Raw genomic sequence first — 14,168 nt, 5'->3', positions numbered from 1 at the left:
TGCACGCCAGGCAGTTGGCCAGAGGTCAGGGCAATAAAGCGGAATCAGTTGTCAGGGCTGCGCACTCCTTTCTGCCCTGGACGGCGGAGACCCTGTGTCTCTGCTCCATGCACAGCTCAATTTTTGTTTTCAGTCCAATAAATAAATATGCTGTATCTAATATTTGGATGATGGAAAAAGATTTTCCTTTGGGTTAGACAATACTGCCACTGACTGTTAGTGATCTTCACTGACTGAGTGTCTTGTTAGAAATGGCAGCAGTTGCAGGGAGTTGACCATATTCCTTCCGTAGGAGCTGGGAGTGGACCAGCGGCCAATGGGACTGTATCTGGGCAGTCAGACCAGGAGCACCTGTCAGAGTCCACATGCGCCGCGACCCCTGAAGGCACCTGAGTCATGGGTCACAATGTTTCTGTTGAAGTTTTAAAGCTTCTACAGAAGAACTGTCTTACTTTTAAGCCTAAAAGTCATTTGTCTAGGCTCTAACTGGTCCCTGTCTTCCACAGGCATTGTGTCCAAGTCCTACGAGTGCCGTCTGAAGGGCCAAGGAGCCACCTTCGTGGAGACAGACAGCCCCTTCACCGCGGCCGCCCTGGCAGAGGAGTCTCCGGTCAAAGACCGGCCCCTGCGGGGCAGCAGGAGGCCGGCGGCGCCGCCTGAGCCGGTCCAGCAGGTCATCATCATCCAGGGCTACGACGGCGAGTTCGCCCTGGACGCCTCGGTGGAGGAGACGGCGGCGGCCACGCTGCAGACGCTGGCGCTGGCCGGCCAGGTGGCCCGGGTGGTGCACATCACGGAAGACGGGCAGGTCATCGCGACGGGGCAGGGCGGGGTGCACGGGGGTGGCGTGGGGCCTGGGCCGGGCCTGCCCGAGCAGCTGGAGGACGGGGCCACCCAGGTGGTGGTCGTGGGGGGCTCGATGGAAGGCCACCGCGTGGACGAGCCCCTCAGTCCCGGCGGGGCCGTGATTCAGCAGGTGACCAAGCAGGAGATCTTAGATCTGGCGGAGGCCGGCGTGCCCCCTCCGGACGCAGCCTCTGCCTTGGATGCTCTGCTGTGTGCGGTCACTGAGCTGGGTGGGGCCGAAGGCCGGGCGGAGGAGAAGGGCCGGGCAGGCCCCCGGGACGTGCTGGTCCAGCTGCCCGGGCCGGAGGAGGCGGCCCCCGCCGCGGCCCCGCCCGAGGGCGCTGAGGTCCACCTGTTCCACGACGTGCCCGAGGGCGCAGCCGCCGCAGGGCCCGTGGAGGTGCTGGCCCAGGTGGTGCGGCCCGCGGCCGTGGTCGCGTCACAGGAGCACAGCCAGGCGGCCCTCAAGAAGGTGGTGCAGGGCGTCCTGCAGTTCGCCGTCTGCGACCCGGCCGCAGCCGGCCAGCTGGTCAAGGACGGCGTCACTCAGGTCATCGTGAACGCAGAGGGTGCTGTGCACATGCTGGCGCGGGACGGCGCCCAGATCGTCATGCAGGAGGCGGGGGCCCCCGACCCGCACACCGACCTGGCAGAATCCGACGGGGAGATCTCGCAGATCATTGTGACCGAGGAGCTGGTCCAGGCCATGGTGCAGGAGTCCGGCGGCAGCTTCCCCGAGGGGGCGACCCACTACATCGTGACCGAACTGCCCCCAGGGGTGCAGGACGGGGCGGGTGTGTTCTCCCACACCGTGATCGAGGCAGCCGGCTCCCAGGAGATCCTGCAGGCTGGGGCCGCGCTCAGCGCCGAGGCCATGGTCCCCGGTGGGACCGAACAGTTGACGAGTATGGTCATATATACCCAGGAGGGCTCCCCGGCAGCCGCGGTCATTCAGAGCCAAAGAGAGAGCAGTGACCTCCACGAAGCCTGATGCAGGAACCCTGACACTCCACGCAGGGCAGGTGTGGAGAGACCAGCACACGTGGCAGGTGTCCCTGAACTTCACTTGCCAAGCCTTCGCGACAGTGACATGCACATCGAGGAGAAGGAACCCGCTCCGGGCCGGGTGATGTCGCTGCTGACCGGAGGCCGGGCACCTGCTGTGCGTGGGCGGGCGGGGCAGTCCGTTCACCCCCGCCCTTCTGTCCACGCTCCTTCCTCGGTCCTAACATTGTGCTGAGGAGAAGCCAAGTTGTTTTCTGTTTTTCCCCCCACCGATGTTCACCCGTTTCAGTTCTGAAAGGATTGTGCCCTGGCGGTGGAGGCATGACAACACTGTACCTTGTGGCTTGAGACACGTCGGCTCTGGCAGCCTAGCATGTCGCCGTTTTAACATTTTATTACATGTTTGGTTAAAAATTGCAGCTCCCCGTATTACCATGTTGAAGCAGTACGCTCTTCATTTTTTTGAAATTTTAGGGTCACAGTATCCCCAGACCAAAGGCAGCCCATTTCCTCCCTTCAGACAGCGTAAGTGTGTTCATTGTTCTGGTTGCTTCTGCTTAAAAGATCCCTTCTCAGCCTACGGTTAAGAAATGCCTTGACGTTTTTATTCAATTAAAATAAACCTTGGTTAAGAAAACTCAACGCTTCTAATTTTGACTTAGTTTCATACAATAAAGCCTATATGAAATGTGCACTCTGGAAAATACTGTTTGTATCAATATTTTGCTTGGATGACGAATGTTTTTTCATGTTGATACCATTTTCACGGGATTTATTTGTAGTTTATGTCTGTGTGAAAGGGCTGACATCAAACTTTAGTGACAGAAAGCCATGCGCCGTGGCCCTGGCCCCAACAGGATGGTCTGTGCTTCCTCCGGGGGCTGCTGCAACCGTGGATGAGGTTCACGCGTGACTGCTTTCCTGGTCCAATTCCTCCTCTAACTCTTCCAAAGTTGTGAATCATCCCCTCCCCCAAGTGCAAAGGTTGTGTTTGTTCTGTTTCTTTTTCCTTTGAAATAAAATTATAGCATTGAAAGATAATGATGACATCTCCTTTCCAGCAGCCAACCAGCGGGCAGCTGGAAAACCCAAAGGGAGCTGGTCCTTCGTCTGACACACGTTCCTCTCCCCCTCCGCCCACGCCGAGTGTGCTGGGTTGGGACAGCATCTGCTGTTTTCTGACCATCTGGCACGTGGCCCAGGCAGATTCTGGTGACAAAACAGATTCTATCCTGGTTGGTATCTAGAAGTTGTGAATCCAGAAGGGAGAAAAGGAAGAGAAAATGATACCTTCGCGGTTGAAATCAGTGTCCCGTTTACACCCTTCTTGAGAGGTCAGCGTGGAAACGAGGCTGGACAGCCTGCCCCTCCCCTCCTCTCATCCTCGGAGCCCTGAGTCCCGTCCATCCAAGGGCCACCTCCCTGGATGCCATTGTCCCTCCAAAAAAAATAAAAGGTAAAATTTCAAATTTGACGCTGCGATTCATAATTAGCCGGGTATGACTTGCTCATGTTCTTAAAAATGGCAGGGCAGTTCAGCTCTTTTTAAACATTGTCTTCAGCAAACGGTGACAGGATCAGCTCCCGTTTGTCATCAGGATAAAGGTGACCTTTACAAAGTGATGCACCCCTCCAAGCTTCTCATACACGTTAAAAAAAAAAAAAACGGAGGAGGGGATGTTTTTCAGGGGGAATATTTCTTGCTCACTCCTCCCGTTGGCTGCAGCCCGCGGCCCTCTGCCCAGATGCTAATTCTAACTGCTCAGTCCTGCAGGGCCAGCCTTTCTGCTGCAGCCCTGGCTGTTGACACTGACATGCTGCAGTTTACTGTTTGTGATTTATTTAGGATAAATATGTCTCAGGTGGCATTTAATCCTTCATAAAACCAGTGTAGCCTGCAGCGTCAAACCAGCAATCACATTGTGTGCACAATGAAAAGAGCAGGCCTTTGCATAAAAAAATCGTGCAGGAGGTGTTTCAAGGCTCGGAAGGATTGCAGAGGATTCGCTGAGCTACTGTGTCCTCTAATTACCTGGAGAGCTGGGTTAACGTTAGCTCCCGTTTCTCTCTTGTCACACAACTACTGGAATGCGAGGGAGTCACGTCCACAAGCGTGGGTCCCCGAATAATGAGGCATGGCTGACAGTGATGAGGGCGTGTCCCCTGCAGCCCGGATGGTCTGTGAGGAAGACTCGCAAGCCTAGAGCCTCCCTGAAGTTTTGACCAGTGAAGACAATAGGACTTTAAAGAAGTGAAAAACAGAGCAGCAGAAACATTTACTTGGAGACTGTAATCCAGAAAGAACACCTTTTGATTAAACTGCAGCCATTAAATGATGGTGCCTCTGGACCTCTGGTGAGGAAAACAGGACTGCCCTGCCCAAGTCACGCAGAGAAGCAGTTCAGATTTCAGCTTCTACAGCAGAGGGTGGGCGATGCTCGCGTGTTTGGGGGAGAGTGGCAGAGAACAAAGTTTCTGTACAAAGGATGTTCTAGCCACAGAAGGTCACGTAAAGGAAGCGCCCTGACTGAGGCCTCACTAAAAAGGTGGAGCAGAGGGAGGGAGGATTCTCGAAAGCACGTCCCACCACACCCCGAAGCCGCGGACAACCGACGTCACCTGAGAGCTGCAAAGAACACTTGTTTTGCTTCTTGATTTGCTTTGAAGAAGCAAGTAAACGTGGCAAGATGGTGTCAGTGCAGCACTGAGAGGTCCTCTCATTTGTCAACTCAGTCCAGAAACGTGGACCCTAAGTCCCAGGAGACAGCCTGGAGGAGCCTCGGGGGGCCTGTGCCCAGGCACGGCGAGGGCCCCATGGAGGGTCACACCCACCCTCACAGCCCCAGCGCACCACCCCCTCTAGGCAGCCAGGGCCCCGCTGCCAGGTCACCCGCGTCTTGGGGTGGGGGGCGGTTCTAGGGCCGGCGGGCAGGTGGCATTTGTAGTTCTCAGCTCTATCGAATCTTTTGTTTTCCCAAACATAAAATCACGGCATGAGGAAAGAGCTGAAGAACCAGCTTCGCCTCCAAACCCAGAGCAGGTTCTGGGAAGAGAATTAGGAAAGAGGAAAGCCTGCTCGCTGGGCGGACTACAGAAAGCGCCGTGGTTGACGTTAGCCCAGGGCTCAGGGGCGCGCGCAGCTCCTCCGCTCCGTCTTGCTGAGGGACGCAGTCCGTGTGCTGCTCCTCTGGGGTGATATCATTTTACATGAAGAAAAAAGTTAGCTCAGATGGCAGTTATACGTTTCGGAAGCACCTTCTAATCAGGGATTGGTGATTCATTATTAGCTTCAGCGGGCGATCCATCTGACAAGTAAGGGGAAAAAATTAGCAGCTGTCACTGCGTGATGAGTTAATTTCCTGATAGGCCTGACACTGAAAAGCCATTTGGAGACACGGCAGCGCGGCTGACGAGAAAGCCTGGTGCCGCTTTATAATTGGAGATAAAGAAGGGCTGGGGATGGGGGGGCGGCGCGCAGGTGCCCCCAGCCTCACCCCGAGGCCCTGTCCACGCGGGCGCCTGCAAGCCCGCAGTGACATCTCCACGGACAGGCGGGAGTGTGGTGACCTCCTCTGACTGGTACCCTTGGCGGTTCTCCTCGCTGGAGCTCAGGCTTTCAGTCGTGGGATCACGGCTGATCCCCATGAAATGAACATGGTGGCGCCTCAGGAGGAGGGAGCGAAGGAGAGAAGTGGTTCCCTGCGTCAGCGAGGAGGAGCCGGCGCCCAGGTGGCTCGTGGTCAGTGACCCAGGAGTCAGGTCTCCCTCCGGTCCTGACCTTGAGCTGCGCTTCCCAGGGGCTCCATTTCCAGCCACCAAGTTGCGGAGGGGAAGAAAAGCTTTTTCCAATATCTGGAAGATGGAAATTAGAAGTGGAGAATGCAGCGTAAGACAGACTTACATTCGCCAGGAGGGACACGCGTGGTCTTCGTGGGGAAAGGTACCGTGATGAAGACCTCGCATGTAGGATTCTAGAATCGGGGCCAAGCTGTTGGTGCCTGCGCCTTTCTGGGTGTTTACCCAAGTGAAGACTGAACAGCATTATCAAAATAGCGGTGGAGCTGTTAGCACCAGGGAAGGCGTTTAATCACTGTCGCCTTTCCTGGATTCCGGTCTGTAAAGTCAGAGAAACAGAAACCTCCTGAGGCATCTTAATCTGGAGAAATAAGCATGAGGGTGGAGAAGCTCGTCACCCCGGCTCAGCCCGGGATCCTGGTGTCTCGACTCTCAGTGGGTCGCAGGGGGCAGGGGACCGACAGCAGCCACCTGGGCCAGCACGTGGTCACGAGGGCCTGTTACAGGAATTAAATAAATCCATTATAAATCTCAGTCAGAGAATCATTTACGTACCCCTGGCTCTGCAAGTTCAATACCTTTTAATAAATTCCTCTAAAATGACCTAATTTCAACATGACTTTCAACATCATGAGAAGATGATTTATAACCGGGATAAACAGGAGCACGTGGACCCATCCGCCCGGCAGTGCCGCTCTCAGTTGGATCCAGAATAGCTCATGTTACTACTCTTCAAATAACTTTTTAAGTCGGGGGATAGGAACCAACACAAAGTAAAGGTTTGTTTTCTAATTTCCAAACTGGGTATGTGTTTCCAGCTGAGGAGCTTTATTAAGGCTGATCTGGGGCTGCCAGCTGCTCCCGGCGTGGGAAGCCATCAGGGCAGTGCGGGCTGGAAGGGCCCCTCCGCAGGCCAGCCTTCTCTCACGCACCGCCGCCCCGCAAAACCTCAGCAGAGCTTTGGAGGCATCCTGACCCACCTGAAAGGGGCCAGAGCCCAAAAGCGAGTGCTGCCCCCTGGCTCGGTCCACCTTCCTCCCCTGCCCTTGCTGCGGCCCAGGGAGGACAGGGTGTTTTAACTTTGGAGCCGCCAGGGGTGGTTGTTCCAGAACCTGGTTTTACATGGAGTCACCTTGCTGCTAGCGGGGATGGAGTCCCAGCCACCCCGACAGCCGGCCTTCCGCCCTCACTCAGGAGAAGGCCCTGCGAGATGGGGTAGCCCCCGGGGGTGTGATTTCTGGGTGGGTCGGGAGAGCAGGCCGCTCCCTGCCCTCTGGCCTTCACGGAGCTCAGATGGCCTTTGTCTCTGTTCCCCCGACACAGCTTCAGCTCCAGGGCGGGGTCTGCTCTCGCCATTGCTCAGCTTGGAGCGCGGGAGCCCTCAGGGGGCATCGTGACTGAGCCGCTAAATGCATCAGCGGTCCTCACTCTTCCTTGCCTCCCTTTCTTTTCTTTGAGTCATAGTTTTCTCAAATAACAGAACTCCTGGGCACGAATTGAGCAGTGAACACATCGGGAACCTAGGTCTTACTGTGATGTGGAACCAGGTTCACACGTGGTTTTGTCACGTCAAGGTGACTTTTTGAGATTCGTATCAACAGAAGAGGCAGAAGACTCCCTCTTCATTGGTGACTGTGCCCTTCAGGGGAGGGTAGCAGTCCGTGTCGGTGGCACCAGCGAAACGTGCTCTGTTCTGTTACAATCAGGATGCTCTTTGCTCATTCCGCATTTCTTTCTAGCCCTGAGGTCCTGGGCCCAGACGATTTATTCCACGCATTATTCCTTCCTCGATGTTCCGCGAAAAGCAAGCCTGCTGCCCTTGATGGTCTTGAACGATCATGACCTTTTCTCTTCCGGAAGGAGATCTTTGACCCCAGCAGGAGATGGTGCAGCGGACATCTGTCACCCCCAGACCGCGAGCTTTGCTCTTACATACAGCTGCGTCCTGGTGGGGCCTGAGATGAAGTTGGTCCATCGGAGACCAGAGAGCAGCACGGAGAGGAGGGAGGTAACACCAGGTTTAGCTGATCCCAGAAGGCACACTCTGGCACCTCAGTACTCTGAGATCCGGTGCATCGCTAGTGGCTCAGATCCACTTTATGGAGCAGGTCTGGGGAGGGGGAGCCCTTGGAAAGAGTGCAGGTATCCAGCAGCCCGAGGCCGGACTTCTAGCCACTCCTTACTGTCTAAGGAAGAAAGCTGTGCTCACAGCTCTGAGTGTAGCTGGGGTTGGGGGGTCGGTGTGGGGACACAGGCTTTCTCTTGGCCAGGGACGCCAGGGGCCCCACGGTGCAGTCCTGAAATGGGAAGGCTCCAGTGCGGGTGCCGTCAGAACCAGCGGTACCTGGTGCTACTGGCATCTAGCGAGCGGAGGCCAGCGATGCTGCCAGGCCCACTCCGGCACCGGGACGGCCCACCTCAAACTGCCGGCTGGCCCCTGCGGTGGCCAGGCCGAACGGCCCTGCTCTGAGCCCGCCATCTCCGCGCCGCTCTCTGCGTCCAGGAAGGAGGTGTGCACCCAGCGTGCGGGCCTGCCGGTAAGTGTGGCCACTGAGTAAGCGGGAAGCCTCCGAGGGGACAGGAGATCTGGGTCGGCCTCCTCGCCGCCCTCAGGCTCTCCCTCTTCCTGCTGCGCCTTCCCATTCTGGAAAGTTCCCCGGCCTTCCCCACCTAGTACACCTGCACGTGTTGTCCGCTGACATCTGCCACGAGGGTCATTCCATGGTCAGGGCTGCCTCGTGTTGACATCAAGCACTGAGCAGCCCCCGGGAAGCAGTGGGGCTGCAAGGGGGGCGAGTGGGGGCTCCCTTCCCCGGGCAGGACCAGCCCAGGGCACGGCCGTGGGTCCCTGTCCCTGGGTTTGCGGGCTGGGCTCCTCCCAGCACACGGCAGCAGCCAGTGGCTTTCAGGTGCAGTGCGATCTGGAGGCTGATCCAGGTAGCTCCCAATGCAGGGACAGAGGGCAGGGGACCAGAGGTTCGTGTCAGCTTTCCCTGATGCGTCTCTCCTTAATTTATCTCTCAATCTGCGAAACCTGGAATCCACTCGCCGATTCGCGTTTCTTTGTCTTCCGCTCCTGAATGCCTTTTGGTTTTCCAAGCCCTGATCCCTCCCTGGGCCCATCAGTCAGCCAGGAAGGCCAGCCCCGCAATGATGCAGTGGTGTGGGCTCCAGGTGGGAGATGGAAGCAGAGTAGGAGCCAAAGGCACCCTCGGGGAGGAGAGGGGTAAGGGGCCCTTGCGCAGGCTTGGGTGTGGGGAAGGCAGGCTGGAGAAGCTGGCCCAGTCACTGGAGTCTCTCCTGAACTGGCCTCCTGTCAACCTCTCCAAGCCTCCTCTTTTCGGCCACTCCCCTGAGGACCATGTTGAGTGCAGGACGCATGCTGAGAGGACGCGCCGCTCACCCACATGCTCCTTGAAGGCTGGGTTCTGCTCAAACTGTCTTTGCAAAGATCATCATCAGTTTTCAGGCCTCAGCAGCTGCTCCTTTGAAATTGGAACAGTGCCGTCAAGGGGCGTGGCTTCTGGTGGAGGAGTCATCCACGGGGGCACAGGAGCGGCTCTGGGGTCACTGCATGTCCTGGGGGTGGCGGCCGTGCCCCCTTTGCTACCGGCTACCTTTCCTCACTCTTCTGCGTGATGCAGAAAGCTGTGACCCCCATGCCAACTCCAGGGGTGTAGAAGATAAAATAAACCACGTGTTATTGCTTGGCTGATGGCAAGACTATATACTACCATTAGATATTAGGGGAAAAAATCATCTTTTGAAAAGCTGAATATACTGGAGATCCCACAGATCAGAAAGTTAAAGTATCAACACAGATCTGAAACTGACTCTGGAAAGAGAAAATGAGGAAAACAGGAAGAAGGAGATTATCCAAGAATAAATTTAAGGACGTTTGCCAGACCGAGGACACAAGCTTTCATCTTGCAAGACCCATGAAGTGCCCAGGAAAATGAATGAAGAGGACCATATTGGGTGTATCAACGTGGAATTTCAGAAACCCAGGTTATGCAATACCGAAAGCTGTCACAGAAAACAAATAAATTAAACACAGAGGAAATCAAAATGGTATCAGACAGTCCTGGAGACTAGAAGTCAGAAAGGGGGTATCCCCACACTCCAAAGGGAAGGCTTCATCATCCAAGAAGACTTCTATATCCAGCTAAACTATCAATCACATGCAATGGTAGGATAAAGACACCGCCAGATACGTAATCTCTCCAGAGTTTTTTCCCCAATGTGCCTTTTTTCATGAAGCTACTAAAAGATATGCTCTTGCAGAAGATAGATTAGTCTTGAGATTCAGGAACAGACGATCAGCATACGAGCAACAAAGGGGGTTCCCAGGGTGATTCTTTAATCAGAGCAGATGAAAGGAAGGCCCTATGGAAAAGGAGTAGAAGCGATGGATGACTCGATATATCCACTTGTAGGGGAAACATGTTAAGAAAGTTTGGATAGTTTGGAAAGAATGAGTGACGACAGCATATGAAAAAAATCTAATCTGATAAAAACCAGTGAAGTAATATTAATGTCAGTTAAAGCTAAACAAGTGTATAAGAAAATCAAATCACTTGGTTTACATATTTATAATATTCATACTGACAGTGAGTTTAATAAAAATTATACTGTAATTAAGCTGGGAGGAGGGAGGTGGGTAAGATGAGGTACAACATCCTCTATCCTAACAGGAAGTGAATAGACAGTGTCCCAGACTGACACATCACTTTGAGGGCAGCAGACCGCACCAGCCATTCCTTGCCCAGGTGGCAAACTAGCACGGCCACTGTGTCCCCCTGCATGGCCGGCCCTAGAGAAACGATGGAGGGAAAGGAGTGAGGAGATGTCAACAGCCTGTGCTTTGGGCTGTTTGGAGCTGGGTGTTTGGGTGGGGAGAGGGCTGAGCCCAGCGTCACAGGGCAGCCACCGCCATTGTGCGAGGAAAGCTTAGAGAAGCCTTCAAAACCTGCTCTCACTCTGCAAAAGCCTCTGACCCCTCACTGCAGAGCCCGGGGGCGCCTGGCGCAGGGGTGCCCTGGAGACAGGGGCCCGCCTTGGCTGCCTGGCGGCTCCAACTGGGCAGTTCCTGCTCCAGGGCTGCGTCCACCTTTAGTATTTGAAGAGCTGAAGGGTCTGAATATTAAAAATGATAAGTAAATATATTTAATGGTGATGTAGGAAGTGAATCATTCTGGGTTAAAAAAAAAAAGTGACACTTTCCTCCATTTAAGAAGCCAAGTGAACTGAATTGATTCCCATTTGACTTGACGTGCTTGGCTGGAGAGCTGGCTCCTGGCCATTCCTGTCTCCCTGCTACCCCGCAGGAAGAGCCCAGATGGCGTCGGGAAATTGCCACATCACTGGCCATGGAGCAGGACATCCAAACAGAGAGAGGATTTCGGTTCACAGTCTGTGGAAAGAAAGCATTTCATTTCCCTGGTTTCTGATGTACATGTTGGAGAGCCCCCCCCCATCCCTGCACCCCCACCCCCCGCCATCCCCGCACCCCCACCCCCCGCCTTGTTTGGCTATTGGAAAGTAATTCAGTTGCTTCAAATGGACTGATGATAATTCCTACCAATTAGCTGTATAATAGTCACCTTGGCCATGTTGAGTTATCTGAGCAAGAGACTACATTACATACTACTGAATACCAAGTAAGTTTTATAATACCTACTTAAATAGTCAGAAACGGCCAGAAGCTACCAGTAGACTATTCACATCTCACATGGTTTCCCTGACGCACTCTGACATCTCGAGTCTATTTGCACAACTCAATTTCACAGGTATAAAAGAGGGAGAAGACAAAAAAATTATACGTGCTGTAACCAAGAAAGGAATGAATGATCACCAGGAGAGACCTGCACAGAATGGAAACGTTCATCAGTGTCATGACAGTTGTCAGCTACACTCATGGAGCATAAATGATGTTAGGCTTCTGTCTTAAGTTTTCTAGATGTTTTGGCTTCTAAAATTGTTGTTGGTGTTGTTTGTTTTTGGCAGTTTAGGGTGGATGGCTCTTCCAACCCAAAGAAAACCAGAGCTGAATGTAACTGTTACCAAGTCCAAGTTCATACTGCCTGCTTCAGGACAGACCAGTAAATCAAAAGACGAGTTGTTGGGGTAAGGAACAGTGACTTTATCTGGAAAGCCAGCATATTGAGCACATGGTGGACTAGTGTCCCAAAGAACCATTCTCTCCAAGTTAGAATTTAGGCTTCTTTTATACTAAAAGGGGAGGGGAGATGTCCTGGCTCCAGCCAGACTCCGGAGGGGATGTGTTCATCTCTGCCTTCCTGCAGTCATTCACAGGTGGGCCTGGTCAGGAGGTTTCCTGTGAGCTAAACAAAGGTATTTTAGCTTAATGCACATTACCTGGGAGGCAGGGTTCCCAGAGATGGGCTGTTATGTATAACTTAAGCTTATAGGCAACATCTCTTTCGTGATGAGCTTGTAATAGAATACTAAGGTTCCTCCCTATTACATACCCTGGCTCCATGAGTGGCCCACCTCCGAATTTTGTTCAACAGCTGGTGGCCGCCTTGTTGACCCTCGGGGCTCCCCAGGACTCTGGTTTGGATGCTGGATCCTCAGAAACAAATTACGTTAAGGCAAGTGGACGTTCCCAGATGCAGTCGGCACGCCACAGCTTTCAGCAGCAGGAGGACCTGATGGGCTCAGGTCTGGTGGTCCCACTGACATCAGAAAGGAAGGAGTACTGATGGGCCAATAGGAACGGGACAGGGGGCTGGTGGCGGGGGTGGGGGGCGGGCTGGGAGGGAGGCCTTTTCTCTCGGCATCGTGCTTTGTAGGAAGGGACCTCTGTTCTGCCTCTGTGTTGTGGAGCAAGTCTGGAAAATTGGGAAGAAATGGTGATTTGCTTTCTTCTTGCAGCTCTTCTGTATCGTCTGCTCTGCTGGGCCAGGCTTTCCACAGGGGGTGGGCTTCCCACGGCCTACACTGGCTGCGGGGTTGGTGGGCAGGGGGCGGGCCGTTGGGCAAGTTAGGAACCCTTGTTGGCCTTGGCTCTAAAACCAGCCCTTCAATTGGTGTAGCTGCAATAAAGCCGGCATGTCTTTGGCACCTTATTCCTCATTTATCTTTAAATTCTCTGATTCTTTCTTCTCCCAGCTCAAATCTATTGTTAATAAATTTTAGTGAAATTTTCATTTCTATTGTACTTTACAACTCCACAATTTTCATCTGGTTCTTTTATATAATTTCTGTCCCTTCATGATATTCTCTATTTGGTGAGTAACTGTCATAATGCCTTCCCTTCGTTCTTTGAAGTTGGTTTCCTTTAGTTCCTTGAACATGTTTATTATGCTGCTTTGAAGTCTGTCAGCAAAGTCCAACATCTGGGCCCTCTCAAAGGCAATTTCTGTTGCTTGCTTTTTAAAAAAAAAATTTATTTTTTAATTATATGAGTCACACTTTTTTTTTCATGTCTTGTACATTTTTGTTAAATACTTGATATTTTAGATTACAGATTGTAGCAACTCTGCATAGGGATCCCGTCCTCTGAAAGTTCAATATACCTTCATTTTTACTGTTTCCATGTTTGTTTGGTAGCATGGCTGGACTGACTCAGTGAAATCTATTTCCCCTGAGTCGTGCAGCCTCTGATGTCCCTGCTCATATTATGTCTTCATTTTTAAAAATTTGAGAGCCTGGCCTCTTAGTTGTTATTTTGGTCGACACAGATTTGTGGTCAGCCACTGACTGGCCATAGGCTGTGCCTAAGCCCTGAACCAGTAAGTTTTTCACTCCTTACATTTGGATCTGTGTGTGGCTGGAGACACACAACAGGATTGCATGTTTGTTCCCTGCTCAGCCAGGGACTCAGCTCAGAAGTTCCCTCTCCAGGGTCTCTGAGCAAGGCCACTGCTTGGGCATGCACACAGTCTCCTATAGCGTCGTGGGTGCCTGTGATCTTAGCAGGGCTCACTTTGACTGTCCTTTGCCCTGATTTTCCTATTAAACTGCCGGATGGCCTATCTGTTTTGGTGTCACACGCATCTGTCAGCCTTCACTGACAAAAAGGAGCTGGGTGGGGGTGGGGAGGGGGACGGGGTGCAGCTCATAGCTTCAATGCCATGCCCTCTCGTTGTTCCTACCAGATTTCCACGCATTTTGCTGAAGGCATGGTTCTCAGTTTGTTATAAGCCTTTTGATCAATTTTTAGAGTCTGTGCTAATTTTGACCAATTTAACAGATGCCTTTCTGGGGGAGAAGTTTCCAGTCTCCGTATGCCACAGGCAGGAAGCCCTGCCTCCAGCAGCCCTCTCTGCGTGAAGTATTTGTTCACTTCTCTCCCACATGTTTCTGCGGGGCTGTTTTTCCTATTGATTTGTAGGCACTGATTTGCGTATTCTGTAAATGCACTTTTTTGGAAATATCTGTTGCAAAATATTCTTCCACTTTGTCAGTTGCATTATTAATTTCTTAATGGCGTCTTTGATGAACAGAAGTTCTAAATGATAATATAGTTAGTATAGTAATGCTTCCTTTGGTGGCTA

General features: G+C 52.9%; 1 protein-coding gene across 1 annotated transcript in view; it reads left to right on the top strand.

The window, feature by feature from the left end:
* ZNF407 (zinc finger protein 407) overlaps positions 1-2,548 on the top strand; it is a 364,894-nt gene extending 362,346 nt beyond the window's left edge. Inside the window, 1 exon segment of the mRNA XM_032470454.1 lies at positions 507-2,548. Within this exon segment, the coding sequence (XP_032326345.1) occupies positions 507-1,837 (1,331 nt within the window). The 3' untranslated portion in view covers positions 1,838-2,548.
* Positions 2,549-14,168: the final 11,620 nt, after the last annotated feature.

The sequence above is a fragment of the Camelus ferus genome, chromosome 30, assembly GCF_009834535.1.
Source record: "Camelus ferus isolate YT-003-E chromosome 30, BCGSAC_Cfer_1.0, whole genome shotgun sequence".
Lineage (NCBI taxonomy): Eukaryota > Metazoa > Chordata > Mammalia > Artiodactyla > Camelidae > Camelus > Camelus ferus.
Note: the sequence above shows the minus strand (reverse complement) of the source record. Positions and strands in the feature narration are given on the sequence as shown.